This window comes from Podarcis filfolensis (assembly GCF_964270895.1).
Source record: "Podarcis filfolensis genome assembly, chromosome: 15".
NCBI classification, from domain to species: Eukaryota; Metazoa; Chordata; class Lepidosauria; order Squamata; family Lacertidae; genus Podarcis; species Podarcis filfolensis.
In genome coordinates, this window is record NC_139618.1 from 2,064,119 (window position 1) to 2,088,429 (window position 24,311).

Sequence of the window (24,311 nt, forward strand, 5' to 3'; positions counted from 1 at the left end):
TCCCCTGTTGTTTGTTCTTCTGTGTCTGGTACTCAGGTAGACTTGCTCTGGGTATGGGGGCTCTACTTAGCCGTTGTAGCCAAGGATAGAGATCTGCTCCTCCATAAATTTATGTCACCCTTTCCCCCCCCCCATTTAGTCTAGCAGTTGACACAACTTATTGTGAAGTCTCTTCAAGCATGCTTTCCTGAATAAATTACCACCCCCCCCAAAATTCTGCTGTTGACTAACTGCCAATTTTACTGGGTCCCCTGTCCAATGCTCTTGTATTGTGAGATACATGGAAGTGGACTGACATGAGTTAATGCCTTGGGTGAGGAATGCACTCTGCACAGACTCAGAGACTTAGTGGAAACTATGCTCTGTTTGCTGAACTTCTTCTTCTTTTTCCTCCTCTTCCTCTTTTTCCTAATTACTTTTCACACCAGAATTATTTCTGATTTGCCTGGCAAATGGTTCCTAAGCCCCAGGTTCGCTTTCCTGGTTTATAAAAGCAGAACTTCTCAGAACACTTATTGATTCGTGCTGCCTCCTGCCTCCCCTTTTTGCTGTTCGTTATTTTAAGGCCACTGTCTGTTATCTGTAGCAGATGATTCCAAATTTGCATAAATGCAAATAGAGCTGAGATCATGTTGATTAATTTCCTTATCTTAGAAATGGATTCACCAAAGAGCTGCCTGGGGGAACCAGAATTGTGTTATGCCAAACAAACTGACCCCACCCTATGATGTCCACCATTAAAGTTAGCCATCTAAGATCCCACATATCTTAGATATGTGTGGTTTGACTTGCCCCTAAGACTTGACACCAAGTGATGTTCAGGGTCTAGGAAGGATGCCTCTTCCCATTGGTGGGACCCAATGCTGGACTTTGGGAAGCAGCCCTGCCAGAAGGCGAAAGCTTCTGAGCATGTACAGAGTGCCCACCCCTCGCTACACTCTTTCCGAGAGGACAAATCAATCAAGGCACACAATTTCGTTTTGTCTAAGGAGCGAGGAGAGTTAATTGAAACTCGAGAGGGAGATTCTCTCTTTCTCAGTGCCACGCTCTTTTAATTACTTGAATGAAAAAGGTTTGTAATTAAAGGGAAACAACAGATCTTCCAGCAGTGGGAGTGGAAGATGGTACCAGGGATTATTTCAGCTTCTGGAGCAGAAAAGAGGGAAGAGGTGTGTTGCAGGTGAGGCAAAGGAAGCCAAGGACTTGTGAAGTCACACCCTGGGGAGTGGATATTGGGGTGTGGGAGTCAGGGCTGAGCTCTGCTTTCGAGCCAGGAAAGACACACACCCCCGCCGCTGTATCGGGCTATTGTGTACAAGTAGGGCTGCCATACGTCCAGATGTTCCTGGACATATTCGGAATACTACAGTCTGCAGCAGTGTCTGGGCAAAAATCGGGAAAACGTCCAGGAAAATCTGGACGTATGGAAGCCCTTGTCAGCGGTGCCTTTTTTTGGCCGTTTGCCCCTTAAAAAATATCTCCAAAACAGGTTGTTTTTGTTTTTTCGTTTTTGCAAAATAAATAAATAGCTCAACAGCTTTTCTGTCCCAATTTTCACTGTTTGAAATATGGCAACCCTAGTGTACATATTCTGGTCGCCTCGTCTCCCAAAGGATACTGTACAGGTAAAGGAAAAGGGACCCCTGACCATTAGGTCCAGTCGTGACTGTCTCTGGGGTTGCGGCGCTCATCTCGCTTTATTGGCTGAGGGAGTCGGCGTACAGCTTCTGGGTCATGTGGCCAGCATGACTAAGCCGCTTCTGGCGAACCAGAGCAGCGCACGGAAACGCCGTTTACCTTCCCGCCGGAGCGGTACCTATTTATTTACTTGCACTTTGACGTGCTTTTGAACTGCTAGGTTGGCAGGAGCAGGGACTGAGCAACGGGAGCTCACCCTGTTGCGGGGATTCACACCGCCAACCTTCTGACCGGCAAGCCCTAGGCTCTGTGGTTTAGACCACAGCACCACCCGCATCCTATATACAGTGGTACTTTGGGTTAAGAACTTAATTCGTTCCGGAGGACACGACTAAACAACAACAACAACAATAACAATAATAATAATATTGTTGGGGAGTCAGCCCCTTTGAGCAGAGTGAGGCTGACTTCTGAGTAAACAGGTACACGGTGGCCGAGTGACTCAGCTGATGCAAACATCACACAATCCTCAGTCCGCAGATTTGTATGGTTGCCTCCTGGTACCTGGAAAAATGCAAATAAAGCACAGCTCTTCCGTCCCCCTTCTGTGGCACGGCAGGGGGTGGGGAGGCAGAGAAAAGAATCGTTTGTTTTCTGCAAAATTTATCCTCTGCCTTCGATCACCCAGCATCCTTCCCGGGGCGGGGGGGGCAGCTCTCAAAAGAGCGCAGATCTGATGCAGGCAAGAAGGCAGCCGTCAAAACTGTGTCACGACACAGAACAAACGGGCTGGGATGGGTCTGGCCCTTGGCAACTGTCTCTTGGAAAGCCCGCCCCCCAAACTTGGCAAACTGTTTTCCTTTATGCTGCAGCCTGGAATGCTAGCAAGCTTCCATTATTTGCAATTAACACACACAAGTCCCGGAGGAGAGATTGTCGCCGCCTCTTTGCAGATCCCCCCTCGAGGGAACCATATCCGACACCTGCCCTGGCAGGATTTGAACCCTGAGAGAGGCAGCTTGGCTCTCAGGAGCCTCACACCATTGGCTGTTGTCCATCTACTACCAAGCCAGGCTCAAGGTCTTTGTATTAATTTACAAATCCCTGAGGAACTTGGGTTCAAGGTACCTTGTGAACCTCAGTGATATCACTGAGATCACGCGCAGGAACATTGTAAGTCATTCCCCAAGTTGGCAAGTTCTTTTGACAGCATCAAGAAACCGAGCCTTTAGTGTCTTTGGCCTAGTCCTGTGGAACCCTCTGCCACTAGAGATTCTGAAAGCTTGTATTTCACTAGGCTTATGCAGGCATTTAAGAAGACATATTTCCGTTATCTCAGGTGTCTCAGACGTAAGTTCTGCTGGTCCAAACAAGCTTGTTAGCAAATGTACATAAGCTGTTGGATGATTTATCTCTTAAGACAGTGTATGTTAAAATTTCATCATCTATCAGTTGATCCAAAGTCAATATGCCCACTTCCATCCAATGTTTCCATATCACCATCTTTCCCCCAGTTTTTAAAGTTTAATTTTAAAGTTGGGTTTCCCCACAAAGTCAGTTTTAGCATGGGAAAAGGTGTCCAATCTATTTTTACTAGACATTGCATTCTACAACTTTCTAACTGGCATAATTGTTTCCAGAGATTCATGAGTTCTAACGTATTTTGATCCTAATACTGTCCATCAAAGGTGTTATTATATATGTGCATTCCAAAGTTGCCCAGATCAGAAAATTAACACCAGTTGTTGGTTTCCAGTATTTAATACTTGGCAATAAGTAAGCATGATGATGTAGCTCTATATTTGGAATACCAAGCCCTCCTTAATTAAGTTGTAATTGCATTTTCTGTAAATATATTATCTGAGTTTAGGAACCCCATAGAAATTTTCTATACAAAGAAAATTGCCAAAGGGTATGGTTTAATGACTTTCATCCATCAATATCTGAAGAAACCTCACTATATATTTTATTTATATTGCATTTTAGTAACAGAGTTATATCTTTTGGTATTGTTGTTTAGTCGTTTAGTCGTGTCCGACTCTTCGTGACCCCCTGGACCAGAGCACGCCAGGCACTCCTGTCTTCCACTACCTCCCGCAGTTTGGTCAAACTCATGCTGGTCGCTTCGAGAACACTGTCCAACCATCTCGTCCTCTGTCGTCCCCTTCTCCTTGTGCCCTCCATCTTTCCCAACATCAGGGTCTTTTCCAGGGAGTCTTCTCTTCTCATGAGGTGGCCAAAGTCTTGGAGCCTCAGCTTCAGGATCTGTCCTTCCAGTGAGCACTCAGGGCTGATTTCCTTCAGAATGGAGAGGTTTGATCTTCTTGCAGTCCATGGGACTCTCAAGAGTCTCCTCCAGCACCAGAATTCAAAAGCATCCATTCTTCGGCAATCAGCCTTCTTTATGGTCCAGCTCTCACTTCCATACATCACTACTGGGGAAACCAGAGCTTGAATTATACGGACCTTTGTCAGCAAGGTGATGACCTTTTGGTATAGACATACCTAAATGGATTCTGAACAAATGCAGAACTGATACTCTTTAAATGGATGGGTGAACAAATTTTCACCAGATTGGCATCAATTAGCTATCCTTCCACCCTGGACCAGTTACGTAATAGAATATCCTGATATTTTAGTAAAGGCATCTGTCATTTGCATCAATATGGGAATAGTAATATGAGGAATAAACAGAAGAATATCATCTGTAAAAAAAAGCAGTTTCTATCCAACTGAATTATGTAGATCTCCCTCTGTTTTCTCATAGCACAAACCAAGGTTTCCATGCAGATATTGAAAAGCAAGCGTGGAAGTGGACATTCTTGCCTAGTTCCTCTAAATTGTGCAGGAGTAGCTGACAACATGCTTGTGTAATATTCAGTGCGTCTGTCTAGAAAGGTGTTATTTTTTGCAAGCTGTTGATTCCATGGGGCACCGAGGCAGAGATGAACCAAGAAAAAGCGAAGGGTTCTCTCTGCCCCAAGGATGCTGACCTCATCCTTCCTTTCTCCCAGCAGGTGGATATCGAACAGCTGGACCCCCGAGGGCGCACCCCCTTGCACCTAGCCACCACCCTGGGGCACCTAGAGTGCGCCCGAGTCCTCCTGCGCCATGGGGCGGACGTGGGCAAGGAGAACCGCAGCGGCTGGACAGGTGAGTCTCACCTCTTCCGCCTGGGAGTTGAAATCAGCGTTGTGGGGGCAGGGGCAGGCTGCCAGTTTGTTTGGGACAGCCTGATCTGCACTGGCTGGCAGCAGCAGGCCAGGGAAGGGGCCAGGAATGGGGTGGGCCCGATCCGGCCAAAATGAAGTACCACCCTCTAGATTGAAATGTTCGTGCTTCAGTCTTTCCCATTGATATAGTGCTCTAGTTTGGCTGGATCACGGCACAAACCACAGTTCTGCATATGCTTACTCAGAAGTAAGCCCCACAGTGTCCATAAGAGCCTCCTCAATATCTTGCTATTTATCTATTTATTGCATCATCATCCTTATTATCATTTCAATATATCACCCTTTATCCGATTATCCCAAGGCGATGTACAATGTTAAGAACATAATTTACGCAGCACAATAATAAAAACAATGATAAAAACATAACACAGAGCGTAATAATAAAATAATCATCCTAGCAGTCCCTCCCACAGGCCATAAGATTATTTAATGGCCATAGGCCTGGGACAAGAGATATGTAATGATGGCGCCAGGCGAGCCTCTCTGGGGAGAGCATCCCACAATTGGGGAGCCACCACAGAAAAGGCCAGGTCTCATGTTCCCACCCTTTGAGCCTCTCCGGGATGGGGGACATAGAGAAGGGCCTCAGATGCCAAGCGCCCAGTCTGTTTGTAAGGAGAGAGGTGGCCCTGGACGTGTTGAGGTCCTGAGCCATGTAAGGCTTTATAGGTCAGCACCAGCACTTTGAACTGGGCCTGGAAACTAATCGGCAGCCTGTGCAGTCAGTCCAGGATTGGCGTTATGTGCTCAAACCATCTTGTTTTCGTGAGCAATCTGGCCTTTGAATTTTGTACCGGCTGAAGAAACTCTTAAGAAACTCAAGGTGGTTTATGTGGTTCTTCCCCCACAATATCCCTGTGAAGTAGGTTGGAGGCTGAGAGGCAGTGAGCTTTGTGGCTGAGTGCAGGATTTGAACTCTGGTCTCTCCCAGGTCCTAGTCCGACATTCTAACCACTAGGCCACGCTGGCTCCATGGTAAGTGTGCTTTGGACTAGAGACTTAGACTGAAATCCCACACACCAGAGGGCTTGGTGTGTGTGTGTGTGTGTGTGTGTGTGTGTAAACGTGGCCCTCACAGACTCTCTGTGTGGCCCTTGGGACTCTCCCCAGACCACGCCTCTCACTGGCTCTACTTTACACCTTCCGTGAGTGCTTTTGCCCACCTGAAAATGGCTCCCTGAACTCTGTCCATGCCTCTTGCCTCGCCTGGATGGAGGACAGGGAGGAGTGTGCAGGTGTAGAAGCCAGGCTCCTATATAAAGGTAAAATTTGCATGTGTTGCCCTGCCCATTCTTGGATCCTCTGGCCCTGCCCACTGTGGTCGTGTGGCCCCCAAAAAGCTGTCCAGAAGCGAATGCGGCCCTTGAGCAGAAAATAGTTCCCCACCCCTCGACGTACGCAGTTAGCTGGGAGCAAGTCCCATAGAACGCAGCAGGGCTTACTTCCGAGTAAATTTGCCTGGGACGGCGCCACTGCCTTCCTCTACCAGCGCCCATTTACTGCCCTAATTAAAATGCCTTTGCCTTTTAGACGGGTGAAAGCTTTGATCTCTTTACCGCCCTACGGCAATAAATATTTGATTTGTCGCTTTTACAAATTTATTACGTGGCTTTGTTTTCTTTCAACCTCTCGCGACTCTGTGGTTTTCTTGATGTGGGTGGGAGTGTTCCTTAACTGCTTTGAAAAATTATTTAGGGAATTTGCCATATGAAACATCGAAACCGCCGAGGTGTCCTTGGCGTAAATGGTGCATGTCCTTCCAGAGATTTTGCCTCCTATAATCACTTCCAGCTCGGCTTCCAGGATGCTGAGCCAATTATGAAATTAACACACTTGGATGGAGTTGCGCTTCTCTGCGAAACGACAAGCCTTGAAACAAGCAGGCAGAGCCAGATTTCTTCAAACCAGCTTTTGCTCTCGTTGGACGGCCCAGTTCAACCACAGCTGACGTGCGACCTGTTTTTAATTCTCAGTTTCTCTGTTTTAAATAATGGGTTTGTTGGTTTACTTCTGACCAGTTTCACTTTTCAATTTTTTGCTTTGTGGTCTACTTTATTTATTTACTGTTTCCTTCAAGGAATTTTGTTGTTGTTGTTTAGTCATTTAGTCGTGTCCGACTCTTCGTGACCCCCTGGACCACAGCATGCCAGGCACTCCTTTCTTCCACTGCCTCCCGCAGTTTGGTAGCTTCGAGAACACTGTCCAGCCATCTCGTCCTCCATCGTCCCCTTCTCCTTGTGCCCTCCATCTTTCCCAACATCAGGGTCTTTTCCAGGGAGTCTTCTCTTCTCATGAGGTGGCCAAAGTCTTGGAGCCTCAGCTTCAGGATCTGTCCTTCCAGTGAGCACTCAGGGCTGATTTCCTTCAGAATGGAGAGGTTTGATCTTCTTGCAGTCCATGGGACTCTCAAGAGTCTCCTCCAGCACCAGAATTGAAAAGCATCAATTCTTCAGTGATCAACCTTCTTTGTGGTCTAGCTCTCACATTTGGGAAAACCATAGCTTTAACTACACGGACCTTTGTTGGCAAGGTGATGTCTCTGCTTTTTAAGATGCTGTCTAGGTTTGTCATTGAAGGAATTCTTTTAAAAAATAATAATAATATTTTTATTAAATTTCCAAAACAGACACATAAAATTCCAATGCATTTAAAAAAGATATTTCTTTTCTTTTTTTTTTTTATTTCCCAGCCCATTTTCCGTGGTGTTTTACTTATCTCTCCTTTGCTGCACCTTATCTTAACTCTTTTTAATATCATAATCATCACAATAGCCTCCAAGGAGTTCAAGGTGACGCGCACCAGTCTCCCCCTCCTCATTTAACCCTCACAACAACCCTGTGAGGTAGGCCAGGCTGAGGGGCAATGAAGAGCCCCCAAGGTCACAGGCAGTGAGTTTCATGGCTGAGTGGGGGGATTTGAACCCGGGTCTGAGTCTGACACTCTGATTCCAGGGTGGCTCTTTTCCTGCCTGGGGGCGGGGAGGTGAATAAATTTAAGGATGGCCATCTTCAAAGAGAAGAGGAGAAAAGCTTGTTTTCTGGAGGAAAGGACCTGAACCCATGGTTTCAAGTTGCAAGAAATGAGATTCCAACTAAACCATGGGAAGAACTTTATGCCAATGCCCCCCCCCCAGCCCCTGACTCACCTTTGCTCTTCCTCCACAGTCTTGCAGGAAGCGGTGAGCACCCGGGATCTGGAGCTCGTTCAGCTGGTGCTGCGTTACCGTGACTACCAGCGGGCCATCAAGCGCCTGGCCGGCATCCCCCTCCTGCTTGAGAGGCTGCGCAAGGTAGCCGGGGGGGCTTCCTTGAACTCGTCGCCATCGTCATCCCTAAGGGAGAAGAAAAGTACTCTCCTGGTTGTCTCTGCTGCCGGTGGTTTTCTAGATTGTAACCCCCTCAGGGCAGGGACCTATAGCCTTTTGTTGGAAATAAATGCATCCCGTCCACTGCCTGTTTCTCCTCTCTTCCTCTGTTGGACTACAACTCCCATCAGTGCCAGCCAGAGTGGTCCAGAGTGATGGGAGCTGGAGCCCAACACAGGTGTGAATGTTCCCGTTTGTTAATTCCTGGGGGCTTGAGCTGTTGTTAAAGGCAGAGGAGTCAGGGTTGGCAAAAAAGTTGGCAACCCTGGTTATACTGTACATTTAAATGAATGAGTCACAGAGAGAGAGAGAGAGGTGAGAGTTTTTCAAGCCTCATACCTAGAAGACTGGGCTACAGCTGAGCCAAGAGTGAACCCAGGCATCCGGCGTCTCTTTGACCTCTGTAGCCCATGACCTTTGACCTCTTCTCTCCTTACACCAGGCTCAAGATTTCTACGTGGAGATGAAATGGGAATTTACAAGCTGGGGTATGTTTGCATGCAGAATAATAATAAAAAGTAACTGTAGGATTAATAATAATAAATGTAACAACATTAATAATAACTGCTTTGGGTTCATTTGGGGATGAGGTTGTGGGCTCCCCCTCCCGTCACTGAAAGCAACATGCCCCCATCCCCATCCTGCCTTTCCCCCCATTAAAAGTGATATCAAGACTTCAACATAAGCCGGGGTTTATCTTCCACCCTCAGCACCTTCTGTGCATCCTTGGGATAATTCAATAACACCTCTGAACATGCACAGAGTCCTTTCCCCCCACTTTGGGGTTTCAAAGCCAGGCTTTTAGGGGGAGCTCTGAGCCATGGATGGCGACCCGCTTTGCCCCAGCGGGCGAGATCTTTATTTATATAGACCGTTGTTCCATTAAAAATCAGCAAAAATACATAAAGCCATGCAGCCAAAACCAAAATGAAAAGTTAAAACCAGGCAGGGTAAATTAGGAGATGATGCAGAAGCACTGACACCTAATGCTGCCTCTCTTCCCCTTCCCTCGGCAGTCCCCCTGGTCTCCAAAATCTGCCCCAGCGACACGTACAAGGTCTGGAAGTGTGGACAGAACCTCCGGGTGGACACGACGCTCCTGGGCTTCGACCACATGACGTGGCAGCGCGGCAGCCGCAGTTTCATCTTCCGAGGACAAGGTTGTTGGGAGCTCGGCTGAGCCACTTCGCGTCCCGGGGCCCCGTAGGGAAGGGAACTTGAGGAAGGAGGGAGAGTCAGGGGCCACACTTTCCCGTTGCGGAAAGTCAGTGCTTTTGGGGGGACTGCAGGAGTGCATGGTGGTGAAACGGGGCACAATTATATTGTGATGAGTTATATAAAGTAGGTATTGATTGTATAGTTGCTCTGCATTCCTAACCTGCTCTAAGGGCCTTGAGGCAGCAGACACCTGCCTGTCGCCTCCACAACAACCCTGTGAGGTAGGCTAGGCTGAAGGGTGAAGAGAAGCTTGTTCCTGAAGTTGTACTGGTGCATCTAGCAGCTTTGCAGCTGCAATTGCTACAATTTGTGTGGGGTTTTTTGTTGTTTGATACTGAGGGGTATACACATTATCAAAGAAATAAATAATTTGGGGGTTGGGTTGCACCCCATGGTGGCTGTTGCCCTTTGGGCATGGATGGGGCAGAAGGCAGGGAGCCCGACAGCAGGTGGCGCCAGAGCCAACTTACCGTATTTTTCGCTCTATAACACGCATCTGACCATAACACGCATGTAGTTTTTAGAGGAGGAAAACAAGGAAAAAATATTCTAAACGAAACAGTGGATGTATGATTTTTATGGTTCATGCTGTGGCCACAGACATGTGATCTGACAGTGAGTTTGGGGTAGCCCAATGCAAAAATCCTGAGGATCCATGTGGATCCATGCTTTGTAACGTTTTTGCGCCATTGCGGCCCCATGAAACAGTGGGTGCATGTGTGTTTTTTGGTGCAGGCTATAGCCATGGAAATGCTATGTGATCTGATGGTGAATTTGGGGTGACCCAGTGCAAAAATCCTGAGGATCCATGTGGATCCATGCTTTGTAACCACGTTTTAAGTGGGGAGGGAAGGAAAAGAACTCAAGGGACAAGGAGCACGCGTGGGGTGTGTGGAGAAGGAGCTTTTCTGCGAGCTGAGGGGTGGGGGGAAGAGCACTGTTGCTTTAAAGGTATACTTAAGGTATTTGCCCTGTGCCTGGGTTTTTTTTCCATTTAACAGTTTGCAGCCTTTTCCTTCCGCTCCTTGTTTTGAGGCAGAATAGATTTGAGCAAGTGAGGAGGACTTGGATTGCAGGGGATTCGCCATTAGCTGTGTAAAAGCGCTCCTCCTTGCAGCCTGAATGATAAGCAGCCACCAGCAGCAATAGAATGGAGCACAAAAAAGCGGTAGGGGCACTAGGACCCAGGCAATGCTCAAATCTATCCTGCCTGAAAATAAGCTGCTCCATCCCCGCGGATCAGCTGAGACGCGGGGGGGGGGGGGGATTTGCGAAGTTTCCCCCTCTCCCTCATGCCCTCCCCAGCCTTTTTTTTTACTTCCTGGTTTTCACTGCGCTGGCTCAGAGCTCGAGGTTGGTTTTATTTTGCTGCTGGTTGCTTAAATTTTATCTTTCCTGCCATCCCTCTGCAGCCTCACTGCTCTGTTTAGAGAGCGCACGGACTTTTGCTAGCTCCGTCCCTCCTCCCGTGTAAGCGGCTGCTGCCGGCTTTGCTGCCATGACTCTCCTTCCCTCCCTCCTCCCCGGCTCCAGGTCGCTTTAAAGCAAGCAAAGCGAGAGCCTCCTAGAGTGTGTAAGCGGCTCCCGCTTTGCTTGACTGATGGCAGCCATGGCTCCGATCCGTGCATTCGCTCCATAACACGCACAGGCATTTTCCCTTACTTTCTAGGAGCAAAAAAGTGCGTGTTTTGGAGCGAAAATTACGGTACTCCTGTTTTGTCCCCATCTTCCTCCTCCTTCTGTGTTCTCACTGGGACTGAAGGAAGCTGGCAGCCCCAGAGACCGGCAGGCAGCAAGAAGGCAGCTGGTTGTGGGGTGGCTGAGATCAGACCGAGGATGGTGGGGCAGTGCCGTATTTTCCCTAAGGGACCGCACACTCCACTGGTTTCCCCTTTGGCCAAGCCAGATTGTCAGGATACATCCCTCTCAGGAGGGCACCGGTCATTTCTCTCTCTTCCTCTGCCCCGCAGACAGCAGCGCTGTCGTGATGGAGATTGACCACGACCGGCAAGTGGTCTACACCGAAACGCTGGCGCTGGCCGCCCACGACCGGGAGGGACTCCTGGCCATGGTGCAGCCCACGGAGGAGCAGGTGATGGGCCGCCTCCTGGCCCCCGTGGTCGCCACACAGTTGGACACGCGCAACATTGCCTTTGAGAGGTGAGCCAGGATCGCATCCTCTGGAGCAGCGGGAAGGGAAACCTCTGCCCTGCAGGCCAAATGTAGCCCAAGCCACGCCCTCTTCCCCAGGCCATGCCCTCTCCTGAGCCACACCCCTTTCCTGGCCCCTCGTCACCCCTCCTTCACCCTCTCCTTGAGAGTTTTCGCCTGATCGTTCCTCTTTTCCTGGGCTGGAAGGAGCAGAGAGAGGCATGTGTCAGTGTCAAGGTGGGTGCCGGGAGCAGGTCAGCCACAACTCACAAGGTGTCGGAGAAGTTGACTCTTTAGTCAAAGAAACAAAACAGTGCAGGCTTAGTGGTCCCAGCAACTCTTGCCAGCAGAACTTGCCCCAAGGAGGCAGTTGCGAGGCCTCGCCTTTCCACAGCTCCCTAAATCTCCTCTTCCCCCAGGTCTTTTCCAAGCAGTCTGAGGCTCCTCCATCTTGCCTGCCTTTGCTACGCCCTCTTCATACCTCTACTGGTTCTGGGCGGTCAGGGGGAGACAAGCTGGTCCCCGGCCTTTTCAGCAGCCTGCCTCATCTCTGCCTCTTGACCCCCCCCCCTCCTCTCCAGCCTCTGCTTCTGCCTCTGATTCTGCACTGCTCTCTGCCCCAGCCTCTTCTTGCTCACCAAACCCTGTTGCCTCTTCACCTTCCAACACCTCCTCTTCCCAGTCCGCTCCCTCTTCTCCCTCTGACCCCTCATCCTCGTCCCACCACCACTCCCCTGGCCCTGAGCCTTCTCCCCTTGGGGGTTCCCCAATTGCTGCCTTCTCCCACTCCTCTGCATCCAGCCAGTCCATGACAGAGAGAGTAGAAGCTCTCCTACTAGACAAAGAGAGAACTTTCAAGCATTGCTCCGCCTCTTTTGCCTCTGGGATCTGGCCCCTGAGAGGCTGCCCAGGAGAACATGTGGCCCTCGTTTTGAAAATCCTGGGTTGGGTTGAGTTGTGAGAGCTCCCCTTGTAGACGTCTCCAACCAGCGTCTCCTCCAGCTGATTGCTTCCACAGTGGATGCCTGTTCTTCTGCGCCTGGAAGAGGAGCTGCTACACAAAACAAATGAAATACCGTGAAAATCCCTGAAACAAGAAGTAATCGACTAGAAATATTATCTCATAGAAATAAACTAAATAATAAAAATCAAAACGTTTAAGGGAAAATTTAGAGAAACCTAGAATTGTACAAAGCCTTAACGGGATGCTGGCTACAAACCTCGTTTTGTACAATTCTAGGTTTTTCTAAATTAAACTTTTTGAAACTTCTCGTTTCAGGGATTTTCACGGTATTTCATTTGTTTTGAGTAATTTCTTGGTTCCGTGACTTTTTTCTCCTGGAAGAGGAGCGGCTGCTCTTGGCATCCAAATCGCACCCAAGACTGGGCTCCACCTGGCCTCTCCCCATCTTCCTCTTTGAACTGGACCCACGAAGTTGAGTGGCGATTTATTCTGTGGCCGGGAGAGAGAGCTAAGCTCCACCTCTGCTGTTGTTTCACCTCTCCCTTCCAGGAACAAGACGGGTATTTTGGGCTGGAGGAGCGAGAAGACGGAGGTGGTGAACGGGTACGAGGCCAAGGTGAGTTCCGGTCCGGGCGAGTATCTTCGCAGGAGAAGGGTCTTTGGGTAGAGAATGCAAAGGACCGTACAGTCGGGGCGATGGAGGGAGAGAGCTTTATCGCTGAAGACGAGGAGCTTGAAGCTGCTGCAGGGAATGTTGGGAGCCAAGGGAAGTTGTGCTTTCCCAGAGCCACCGGCAGCAATCTTTGGCATTTCCCCTGCCTCCCTCTTCAGGTTTACGGGGCTTCCAATGTAGAGCTTATCACTCGGACGCGGACTGAGCATCTCTCGGAGCAGCACAAAGGAAAAACCAAAGGTAAGCCTTTTGACCTCTCCTTGCGGGGGTCTTCCAGGGTGTACAATCCTGATACCAAAGAGCCGCACTGCCTCTGAGGGTGATCCAGTGGATTTGTGGTGGACGAACCACCCACCTTTTAACCGATTGCCAGTCCAGTTAAAAGTCAAGGGCTGTAGCTCAGTGGCAAGTCCCAGGTTGAGTCTCCAAAAGCATCTTCAGGTAGGACAAAACCCCTCGCTGGGAAACCTGGTGAGCCGCTGCTGCCAATCAGTGCAGGGAACACTGGGCTTGATGAGACCAACTCAGCCCAAGGCAGTTTCCTATGTGTAAATGCTCTACCGCTGAGCTGCGGCCCGTTCTCAAAGTCTCAGAGATGGGATGAGGGCTGATGACCGAGAGCAGTGAGAAAGCCACAGGTTCCCAGCCCGGGAAAAAGCTCTACTGGTGTGTTTGTCTTTTACAGGCGGGAAAACCCCTCTCCAGTCCTTCCTGGGCATTGCCGAACAACACGTGGGCCCCAACAATGGGGTGAGTAATAAGTGGGGGCAGCAGGTATGGGGGACACTGCACCCCAGAGGCCAGTTGAAGGCTCCTTTTGTTGTACAGTGGTGCCTTGGTTTAAGAACAGCTTAGTTTATGAATAACTTGGATTAAGAACGCTGCAAACCCGGAAGTAGGTGTTTTGGTTTGTGAACTTTGCCTTGGAAGCAGAACATGTTCCGCTCCCTGTTGAGTGTGTTCCATTTGTAAATTGAGTCCCCCGCTGCTATGGGAAAGCACGCCTTGGTTTAAGAACGCTTTGGTTTAAGAATGGACTTCCGTAACGGATTAAGTTTGAACATTAGTGTATTCGTTTTGTTTTGTTTGTGTTAAAGAAAACTTAATAAAAAGCATTTTAAAAAAAGAAAGACTAAGAGATCTGAGTGTGGGGTTCTTGTGTAATCTCACTGTATACAAATGACAATAAAGTATTTCAATTCCAGTTCCATTCTCTCTCCCCGCAGGCTCTCATCACGCAAACTTTGAGCCATGCCAACCCCACAGCCATCACGCCAGAGGAATACTTCAACCCCACTTTCGAGCTGGGCAGCCGAGATATGGGGCGCCCCATTGAACTCACCACCAAGACGCAGAAGTGAGGCTGGCTGGCTGGGTGGCAGGGAGGGAGGGTGGGAGGGAGGGATAGAGACCCTCCTTTGAGTGGGTTGGAGGTGAAGGACAGCCCAGGGCTCACAGTCTCTCTCCCCCCCCCTTGGGCTTCTCTGTCTCCCTCCGTCAGGTTCAAGGCGAAGTTGTGGCTCTGCGAAGACCACCCTCTCTCGCTGGCTGAGCAGGTGGCCCCCATCATTGACCTGATGGCCGTCAGCAACGCCCTCTTTGCCAAGCTGCGGGACTTCATCACTCTGCGCCTGCCCCCGGGCTTCCCTGTGAAAATCGGTGAGGAGACCACTACCCCACCGTCCCGGAAGAGCTGGGCTGGTTGGTCCTTGTCCTTCACGCTTGGGCATTGCAGCGGGTTGGTCTACGTGACCCTCGAGGTCCCTTGCAGCTCCACGACTTTACAAAGTGCTCCTTTCACTCCGGGCAAGAGAGCCCAGAAATCATGGCGTTGGAAGGGGGTCCCAGGGTCATCTAGTCCAACCCCCCTGCAGTGCAGGAATCACGGCTAATTTTGGGCGGGCAGGGCTGTAGACAACACTGGGTGTGTTCACATTCGTGGCCTGAAATGCAGAGAGGTCATCCCATCTGTCCTCGGCTGGATTTTGAACTGCATTTACGCTGAGGTTTTCTCATCAATATAGGGACTGGAGATGTCACACCCAACATGCAGGGCTTTTCTTATTCTTTCCCCCCTGTAACACCCCCCCCCCAATTCCTATTCACAAACCTGTCATCTGCCCCATTGGAGGCGCACTCCATTGTCTTCAGAGACAGATGGATGCCAACCCAGATAGGACCTTAAGGTCCACAAATAACAACACTTTGGAGGTCCCAAGCCTCAAGGAGGTTAGATTGGTCTCAACTAGGGCCAGGGCCTTTTCAGCACTGGCCCCGACATGGTGGAATGCTCTGTCACAAGAGACTAGGGCCCTGCGGGATTTGACATCTTTCCGCAGGGCCTGCAAGATAGAGCTGTTCCACCTGGCCTTTGGTTTGGACTCAGTCTGACCCTTATGTTTCCCTACCCTTACGGTCTTGATTTATCAGCTACTTTAAAATGAGGCTACAATTTAAATTGCATTTTAACCTGTATTTTAAATTGGGTTTTTTTTTTCTTTTCTCCTCCCCTCTCTTTTTCTCCTATTATGTTTTTACTGTGATTTTGTTGGTGTTAGCCGCCCTGAGCCCAGGGAGGGCGGGGTATAAATAAAATGTATTATTATTATTATTATTATCATCATCATGCCTATACAAATCGGTGGCTCTACTCTGAGTAGGACTAACATTCCATAAAACCCCTAATCTCTCTCGTTCTCTCCCCACCCGGCTAGAAATCCCCATTTTCCACATCCTCAATGCCCGCATCACCTTTGGAAACCTCAACGGCTGCGATGAAGCCGTGGTCTCAATCCGAGGGGCCAGCAGCCCTGGCAGTGACGCCCCGTCGCCAGGCAGTGACCGCTCCAGCATAAGCAGCTCCAGCTCTCTTGGTACGTTGGGGGGCAGAGGAGGAACATAAGGGGAACCTGCTGGATCAGGCCCATGTCCCATCTGCTTCAGCCTCCTCTTCTCACAGTCGCCAACCAGATGCCCCAAAGCGAAACCCACAAGGAGGACTTGAACACAAGACCCCTCTCCCCTCCTGCGGTTTCCAGCAACTGGGATTTAGAAACTTCGCTGCCTCTGTCTGTGTAGGCAGAGCAGAGCCATTGTGGCTGGCGGCCATCGACAGCCCTTCCCTACTCTACAAATTTGTCCTTATAAACCCATCTTGGTTGGTGGTTGTCACTGCCTCCTGTGGCAGTGAGTTCCATAGATTAGCTATGTGCTGTTTGAAGAAACAGCTGGGAGCCTTTGAAGGGGGGGGTCCCCTCAGCTGTATGAGGCATGAGGGAAATAGATGTAAAAGGGGGGGCTTTTAAAGGGAGTGGAGGGGGCATGAAGCAAGATACAAAATCTCCAATGCACTCAGAAGGAATCATAACACCACTTAGGGGCCATGTGCCCAAAATTGCTTCAGAAACAAAATTATAATAATCAGTGCAGTTTGGAAACAAGTGTTTAAAATCATCTTCTCCTTCTACTTCTACTTCAGCCTTCAGCAACAATCACTCGTAGCCGAGTAAGATTGTCTTCCATAAACACGGTTTTAACAATGAGTCCATAAGTGACTGTGGAGGCCAATTCCACACGTCCTTGCACAGTGGGGACATTGGTTTCCAGGTGGGAGTTGATTATGGTGTGGATTTGCCAAAGGTGCCTTCCTCCTAGCACATTTCTCCCTTGCGTCCTGAGATCGAGTGTCTTCAAAGCCCATGACACCTTTGGTAAAGGCTGTTCTCCACTGCAGTTTCGAAAGATGCAGCCCATCTTGATTCAAGATGGCGTCTGACCATCTCCAAATACAGGCAGGCATCTGCTCCTTGGTCTAGGAAGCTCTCCTGCAAAACCTGATTCCAGCAAACAGAAAAACCACCTTCCAAAATATAGAGCAGATCCATAGCGGAGGAAACCAGAGGAAACTAAGGGCAGAAGTCCAAGGCCCCATTTGGCAGGGCAAGGGAGAGGGCGCAGGTACATTTTCCAGGGCTAGGGAGGAAGAGGAGCAAGGCGTGATGAAGCGAGACCTCTTTGGCAGGGGGGCTGTGCTGTGGCTTTGATCCTCTCCACCCCCCCAGGTTCCTGCCGGTGCTATGAGATGGACCCGTCTCTATTCGAGGCCCCGCGAGGCTACAGCGTCATTGGGACCCATCCGGAGCCCCTGCGGGGAGAAGACGACGACGACCTCCTCCAATTCGCTATCCAGCAGAGTTTGCTAGAAGCTGGGAGCGAGTATGACCAGGTGGGCCGCTCCATCCCTCCCCTGTTTCCCGAGACCGGAGCTGTAGGGCTTGGGGGATCTGTTATTCTGCATGCAGAAGAGTCACTGGCAGACCCTCCCTTCTGGCGTCTCAAAGGACCTCCAGGAGCCTGGCTGGAGGGGAGAGCTTTGCGTAGGGGAGAGCGAGAGTAATCTGCTAAATCAAGGCTGGGGAAGCTAGTGACAACCTGTCAGTGGCTGCACACCAGACATGGGTCTCATCCATATGTGCATTGTTGCTTCCAGGCAAGGAGGCATCATTACACAGGCCAGTGAGAAGTCTGGTCTGCAGACAGCCCCAAGGGCTGATTTGGTTGCAACAATCAACTATGGTTTGCTGTGACATGCAGTGGTTCTGGGCTCTCACTCTCTTCCCTCTTTTCTTCCGGTGCGTCTGTTTCTGTCTGCAACGTCCCTTCATGCCTGAACCCTAAACTGTGGTTGATCTTACAGTTTAAAAGGAATGAGCCAGCTTCAGAAACTGTGGTTTCGGCAAACCACAGTTGAACAAAGTACGCTTAAGACTAGCTGTTGCGTTCTGAAGGCAAAGGAAGGACTGGACCCTGATTAATACAATAGACCCTGGGAGAAAGTGCTCTTGCCACTCCCTGGCCCAGGTTGTTTTATTCACAAAAGAACTTTAACACAGCGTTTGTAAGAACCAATCAGATTTCCTCTGAGCATTTCAAGAAATCCCCACGTGGGGACAAAGTCAGATCAGAAGAAGCCTCTTAACTACAAAGAACTATTTCCTATTTGAGTATGCATACATGTTGAGGCTAAATAAACAGGAACCAAGGAGGAATGCATGTAGCAACCCCCGGAGGTCATAAAAGGAAAGACAGGCATTTTACCACCTCCATGTGAATTCTGTTCCTGGCCCTAAGATCCACCTAAAATTAACAAAAGCTACATCACAGCTACCTCTTTATATTTCTGTGTACAATGCTTTATACGTGACTGTCAGGCATAGGGAAAATGGGGCAGAGATGCAGAGGCTTGCGGGAATGATCAGAAATCATGTCAATGACTCAAACCCAGTCAAAGCGATGCTTTCACTGCTGACACAATGGCTTGCTTCATTTTTCATAATTCCTCATAGCAATCCCACATGACCACCACAACTAACCATGCTTTGTTTGGATTGGGACGTAACACTAAACTGTGGTCAGCTGAAAATGGAAGGAGAACCTTCCCGTTTCTTCTGCTTGTATGCAGAAGGCTAAACTACAGTACAAAAGTGGGCAGAAAAGTGAGGGTCCGAGCTCTCAGGTGCATCGAGGAGCAAATGTCTTCTGCCCCCCCCACCTCATCCCCTCTCGTCCCCTGCAGGTTACCATTTGGGAGGCCCTGACGAACAGCAAGCCAGGCACCCACCCCATGTCCCAAGACGGGCGCAAAGTCGACAGGTGAGCGCAGGATGCTTCTGACAGCATCCCTTCTCCATTTCTGGGGTCTCCACACCAGGGGCAGGCAAACTTCACCCTGGTCAGATCTGCTTTGGGTTTCTTTAACAGAACCCCCAAACTCTCCAGCCAGAATCAATTGCAAAAGATACATTGGGGAAAACTTTTAAGAACAGAGTGCCTCTGAGCTCAGGGATTTGTTTTCAACACTGAGCTGATGCAAAAGTCCATTCCTGGTTAGCAAAAGATTTGTTTTTGATTCAAAGGCCTAATTGGACCATAGAGAGGCACCTTTTGGGTGTTCCCACTGTCGTTTGTCTCCCGGTTGTTGACTCCCAGTTGTTTGTCAACATCCACAAAGAGTCTTGTTTTACTTTAAAGGCTTGACACATTTTATTACGGCCCTAAGCTTTTGTGGACCACTTCATTCGTAAAAGAAGAACATCTTTTATTATGGTATAAGTGTTAAGAACATCAGAGGATGGAACTGGCAAAATTGTAGAGGGGAGGAGAAGCATTATCCTTTCTAAGTGGTTACTGGTTTCGTATTGTAATATGTTGAAAGAGGGAACAAGGTGAAGGGTTGTATTTTTCAACGTTGTCTTGGCGGTAGATGTTCTTGTCCATGGCTGGTTGGTGGGTGGGTGGGATCCAGCATTCAGTGTAGTAAACGCAGTAAAACTGTCCATTCTCACATCAGAAGAGCTTGTTGGGAGAACAGGATGTGAGGGGCCTTTTCAGAACCACAGAATCATAGAATTTGTAGAATCGGAAGGGACCACGAGGGTCATCTAGTCTTTGCAATGTGGGAATATTTTGGCTTGGCCTGATCCAGCAGGCTCTGCTCTTTAACGTTAGCTATAGAATTCAGCTTTAGGAGAAGCTCGTTTTTGTTTTCAAGAGACAAGTTCCTAGCCCTCATGATTCTGTGGGAACAGGATGCTGCACTCGAGGGGCCCTCTTTGGCCTGTTCCAAACAGGGCTTTTCCGGCATCCTCACAAAGTGAAATAAATCAAAATCTGTGTATGTTATACAGTGGTACCTTGGTTCCCGAATGGCTTGGCTCCTGAACAAATCTGCTCCCGAACATCACAAACCTGCAAGTACCAGTAAGTGTTCTGGTTTGTGGACGTTTTTTGGAAGCCGAATGTCCGTTTCGGCTGTCAGCAATGTTTCTGGGGCCAATCAGTCAATCAGAAGTTGGTTTGCGGACGTTTTGGAAGTCAAATGGACTTCCAGAATGGATGGAGTTCGGGAGCCAAGGTACCACTGTAATTCCATTCCGGCAGCAGAATAAGTCTCCCCTTGACCTATATCATTTAACTGAATTGCAGACTTAAGCAGCCTCTCTTTCCTTTGCTCCTCCAGGACGCCCCAGCACACGCCCCCGCCCCGCCCCACAACCCCACAGCAGCCCCCCGCGGCGCCCACAGCGGGCAGGGGGCCCAGCCACCCGCTGCCCAGTTACGCAGAACAACTCCGCCTGGCCATGGAGCTGTCCGCAAAGGAGCAAGAGGAGGCCGAGCGGCGCTCGCGGCAGGAAGAGGAGGAGTTCGAGCGGATCCTGCGCCTCTCACTCACCGAACAGTAGCAGAACACCCCCCCACACACCCAATGATCCGGGGAGGGGGGGGTGCTGCGCAATGGTGGGGAGCCAGCAGCACCCATGCACAATCCCCTGGCCTGCCTCCAGGTGGCGCCAGAGCTCCGCAGACTCTGAGGACCCCCCCTTTCTATTCTCAGCCATGCCAAGTGACTTATCAGCAAGGATTTGGGGTGGGGGGGGCCAGGAATGGAAGAATTTGGGGGAGGGGCGTAGAAATACTGACCCGACTGGGGAGGCGCCAAATGCGCCCCGCCTCCCCAACACTGAGCCATTTAACAGCCCTCCCCACTCCTCTATGGGGGGGGGGGCTGGGCAGGTAAGTCTCAACGAACTGGAGGTTTTTGCACGGCGGAGGCACTTAGGGGAGCAAAGTGGGGGGGGGAGAAGAGAAGCAGAAATGCATGCTCCCCCCAAAACACACACACACTCAGAACACTTCATCCCTGTCTCTGTACAGCCTGCCAGACTTAGCTGGGTGTCTTCCCCATCCTCCGGTGGGCAGGATCCGTCCTCATGGTTATGCATTGCCCATGAAAAGCATCCCACCCTCCCAGGGGCAGGGGGGCGGCTGTGTGTGTTTCTGCAATTCTGGGCACCAGCAGAATATAGGAAAGGGAGTGGGAATCAATATCGGACCAGAGTGGATCTTTTTGGGGGGGGTTGTGGGGGGGGGTTGCTATGCAGCAGCCACTGGCCTTGTAAGTTGGGGGAACTGGGGGTAGAAATAGGAGCTGTTTGATGTCCTACGTTCCCCGATCTAACTTAACTCGCCAGCCTAGATGGCTTTGAAAGAGAATTGGACAAATTAATGGCGCAGGCTCTTCTCACGTTCTTAATACAGTCGTACCTCTGTTCTCAAACGGGATCCATTCCGGGAGTCCGTTCTGCTTCCAAAAACGTTCGAAAACCAGGATGTGGCTTCTGCCAATCGGAAGCCACAGAAGCGACGTCAGACTTTCGGGTTCCAAAGAATGTTCCCAAACCGGAACACACACTTCTGGGTTTTTGGCGTTTGGGGGCCAAAACGTTCGAGAACTAAACAGTTCGAAAACCGAGGTACAACTGTAATAATAATTTGAAATCATATTTTTTTTTCAATTTATATCCCACCCATCTGGCTGGGTTTCCCCAGCTGCTCTGGGCGGCTTACAACATATAGAAAAACACAACAATACACCAAACATTAAAAAACAGAGTATCTTATACAGACTATAAATAAACCAATAAATCGATAGAAAGCAATAACAATAATACCCCCCCCAAAAAAAAAACCACCCTCACCAACTGCTATTAGCTCTGGGAGGGAGGAAGACAGAAGTTGTTAGCTCTGGAGGGGGAAATTTAAAAATAGAAAATTAAAATTAATTGGAGCCATAGAATTGTAGAGTTGGAAGGGACCCCAAAGGATCATTTAGTCCAACCCCAACCCCCAACCCCGTGTTGCAGGAGTCACAGTTTAAGAATCCAGATTATTGAAAATTAGCATTAGACAGGTTTAAACACATTCTCAAGTGCTGCTTAATCTCTCCAGCCCCAGTCTTCAAAGCAGTCTGTGGGGCAGCTCATTATTTACAATCTAACTAACTAACCAGGAGAGAATTTAATGTCATATTTAGTTCGGGCCAACAGCTTTAATTTAAAAGCAACAAGGTTCTAGCCCTCATTGGCACCAGAGATATATGTGGCTGATGGACAGGAAAGCAGAGTGACAAGGTGGAGTCGTGAGACTGCTTAAAGAGTAGACCATTGAAATTAATGGACCCAAGTCAGTCATATCTATTCGCTCCAATGGGTCTACTCTGAGGAGAATCAGCTTTGAGTACAATGCCACGGTTCCAGCTCCATCCAAAATGTATTGATTTCTTCCCCTTGCCTGGGAGGAACCATCAATGTCACAAGCGGGGGGGGGAGAGAATAAAATGGCAGAATGGACAGGTATTATAAAGGGACTTTAGCATTGCATAGTTGGAAGGGATCCATGGATCATCTACTCCAACCTCTTGCAATGCCGGAATTGCAGCAAGGTGTTGGTTTAAGTTTGAAACGTTGCACACCTTGATAGCACACAGCCTCCCCCCTCCCTGCAGCGGGTCTTCCCTTCACAAGCCTTTTTTTAAACATGTGCTTGAATCAGAGCAAGAAAATCAGTGCCCAGCTATGGAGAGAAGCAGGAGATGATTGGCAAGGAAGGATGGTGGTGGGCGGGGCTAGGGGAAAGCAGGCGGAGCAAAGGATGCAAATTTTACCTGTGTTCACTGCTCTATCTTCCACCCGAGAGGCAGGACCAGAGCTCCAGGATGCATTTCCAGGCAGAAATCTTCAAGCAGAGTAAAAAGCAGGGGCAGTGAGGGGTGTGGCCTGTAGGGAGAGGGTGTGGCCTGTAGGGAGAGGGTAGGGCCAGGAGGAGGTGGGGCCTCTAGGCAGGGGTGGGGCTAAGGAAGGGGTGGGGCCTGGGGATTCCCAGGGCCCAATAGAGAGGCAGGGTGCAGGAGACGCCACTTTCAGCCCTGCATTTTGAAAGTCCACAGCACTGGGATAATTTAACCTGGAGGTGGATCCTGGAGATAAATTCTAGATTGTTTTAATTTGAAGACCGCAATTCAGCTAGTAGCCTCTGCCCTTCCCTGCCGCCCAGCACCAAGTGCACTTACGAACCCTGCTCTTCAAAAACCCAGGTCTCTCCTGCCTGATTCCCAACCCTCCCTGTTTGGTATCAACACTGTAATGCTGTTTTTGCCTGAACATGGCTTCCAAACTCCAAAGGGAGGGCAAGGGGAACCCTAAGTGCCAGGCGTGGGGGGAGAAAGCAGCACCCCCCAAGCCCAGGAAGTGGGGCAAGCTTTCCTTGACATCTCCATGGCTCCGGTTGCTGCCTACACCTGAGTCACTGTAAATGGGGAGGTTGATTTTGAAGGGACCCCCAAGGGTCATCTAGTCCAACCCCTTGCGATGCAGGAATCTCAACGTGCTCATACACGCCAGGTGCCCACCCAAGCTCTGCTTACAAACCTACTGGGAGCCTGTTCTACCGCCAAGCAGCTCTCGCCGCCAGAAAGTTCTTCCTGATGTTGAGTCGGAATCTCCCTTCTCGTAACTTGAAGCCATGGGTTCGGGTCCTCCCTTCCGGAGCGGCAGAAAACAAGCTTGCTCCATCCTCCATGTGACGGCCCTGAACCCGCCTCGCTGTCTTCTGCTCTCCCACAGATCCCTGCCCCAAACTCTTCGCTTCTTTTCCTCTTTGAGACAGAGCTTGGTAGTTGGCGGACGTCACAGTAAACCATGGTTTGCTGAACCGGGCCAGTGGCTTTGAAGTGGAAGGTTTCAGCCATGACTACTGGCTTTACGGGGTCTGTATCCTGCAGCTAAGGGTTTTCTCCAGTTCTTATTCCTCCCCCCTTCTCTCTGAAAAACACACCTCCCCTGGTGTAGCCCTCCTAGAGCGTCTGGAGCTCTCTGAGGTCACGGCAACCCCCGTTGTTCAATGGTGCTAACCTACACACAAATACACACACACACATGCCTCTTCCTTGTCCAAAACCTTTGCCAGGCAATGGCGGGGGGCCAGAGATATGCCTCTAGGCCTAATTCTCAGACGTGCCCCCACCTCAACACCCCACCGAGACAAGACAAATGTGTCATGCACAGTTTGGGGGTGGACCGGGGTCGGGGGTGGGGTGTGTGTGGCTCTTCGGAAAGGATGTGGGTCCTTAACCCCCACGTGCCAGGGGGAAGCCACTCTCTGAGGGGAGGGACCACAACAACCAGCCTGCTCAGGTGTGTTACCTACACAGAGACACAAAATAAAACCTCGTGA

General features: G+C 49.8%; 1 protein-coding gene across 3 annotated transcripts in view; it reads left to right on the forward strand.

The window, feature by feature from the left end:
• The window catches only part of ANKRD13B (ankyrin repeat domain 13B), a 28,868-nt gene extending 5,462 nt beyond the window's left edge, over window positions 1-23,406 (forward strand). The window contains exons 2-16 of one of the 3 annotated variants that reach the window (XR_014541931.1): window positions 4,656-4,791; window positions 8,036-8,160; window positions 8,678-8,723; window positions 9,252-9,395; window positions 11,424-11,613; window positions 13,118-13,184; window positions 13,400-13,481; window positions 13,927-13,991; window positions 14,468-14,598; window positions 14,743-14,900; window positions 15,956-16,114; window positions 17,303-17,466; window positions 18,817-18,893; window positions 20,260-21,911; window positions 21,944-23,406. Coding sequence is in view for 2 of the 3 variants with exons in the window: in XM_083587675.1 (XP_083443801.1) it covers window positions 4,653-4,791; window positions 8,036-8,160; window positions 8,678-8,723; window positions 9,252-9,395; window positions 11,424-11,613; window positions 13,118-13,184; window positions 13,400-13,481; window positions 13,927-13,991; window positions 14,468-14,598; window positions 14,743-14,900; window positions 15,956-16,114; window positions 17,303-17,466; window positions 18,817-18,893; window positions 20,260-20,482 (1,770 nt within the window). In the remaining variant the exon portion in view is untranslated. Of the gene's footprint in view, window positions 1-4,652; window positions 4,792-8,035; window positions 8,161-8,677; window positions 8,724-9,251; window positions 9,396-11,423; window positions 11,614-13,117; window positions 13,185-13,399; window positions 13,482-13,926; window positions 13,992-14,467; window positions 14,599-14,742; window positions 14,901-15,955; window positions 16,115-17,302; window positions 17,467-18,816; window positions 18,894-20,259 lie in introns of all 3 variants that reach the window. The other 2 variants (XM_083587676.1, XM_083587675.1) reach the window with 2 other exon arrangements.
• Window positions 23,407-24,311: the final 905 nt, after the last annotated feature.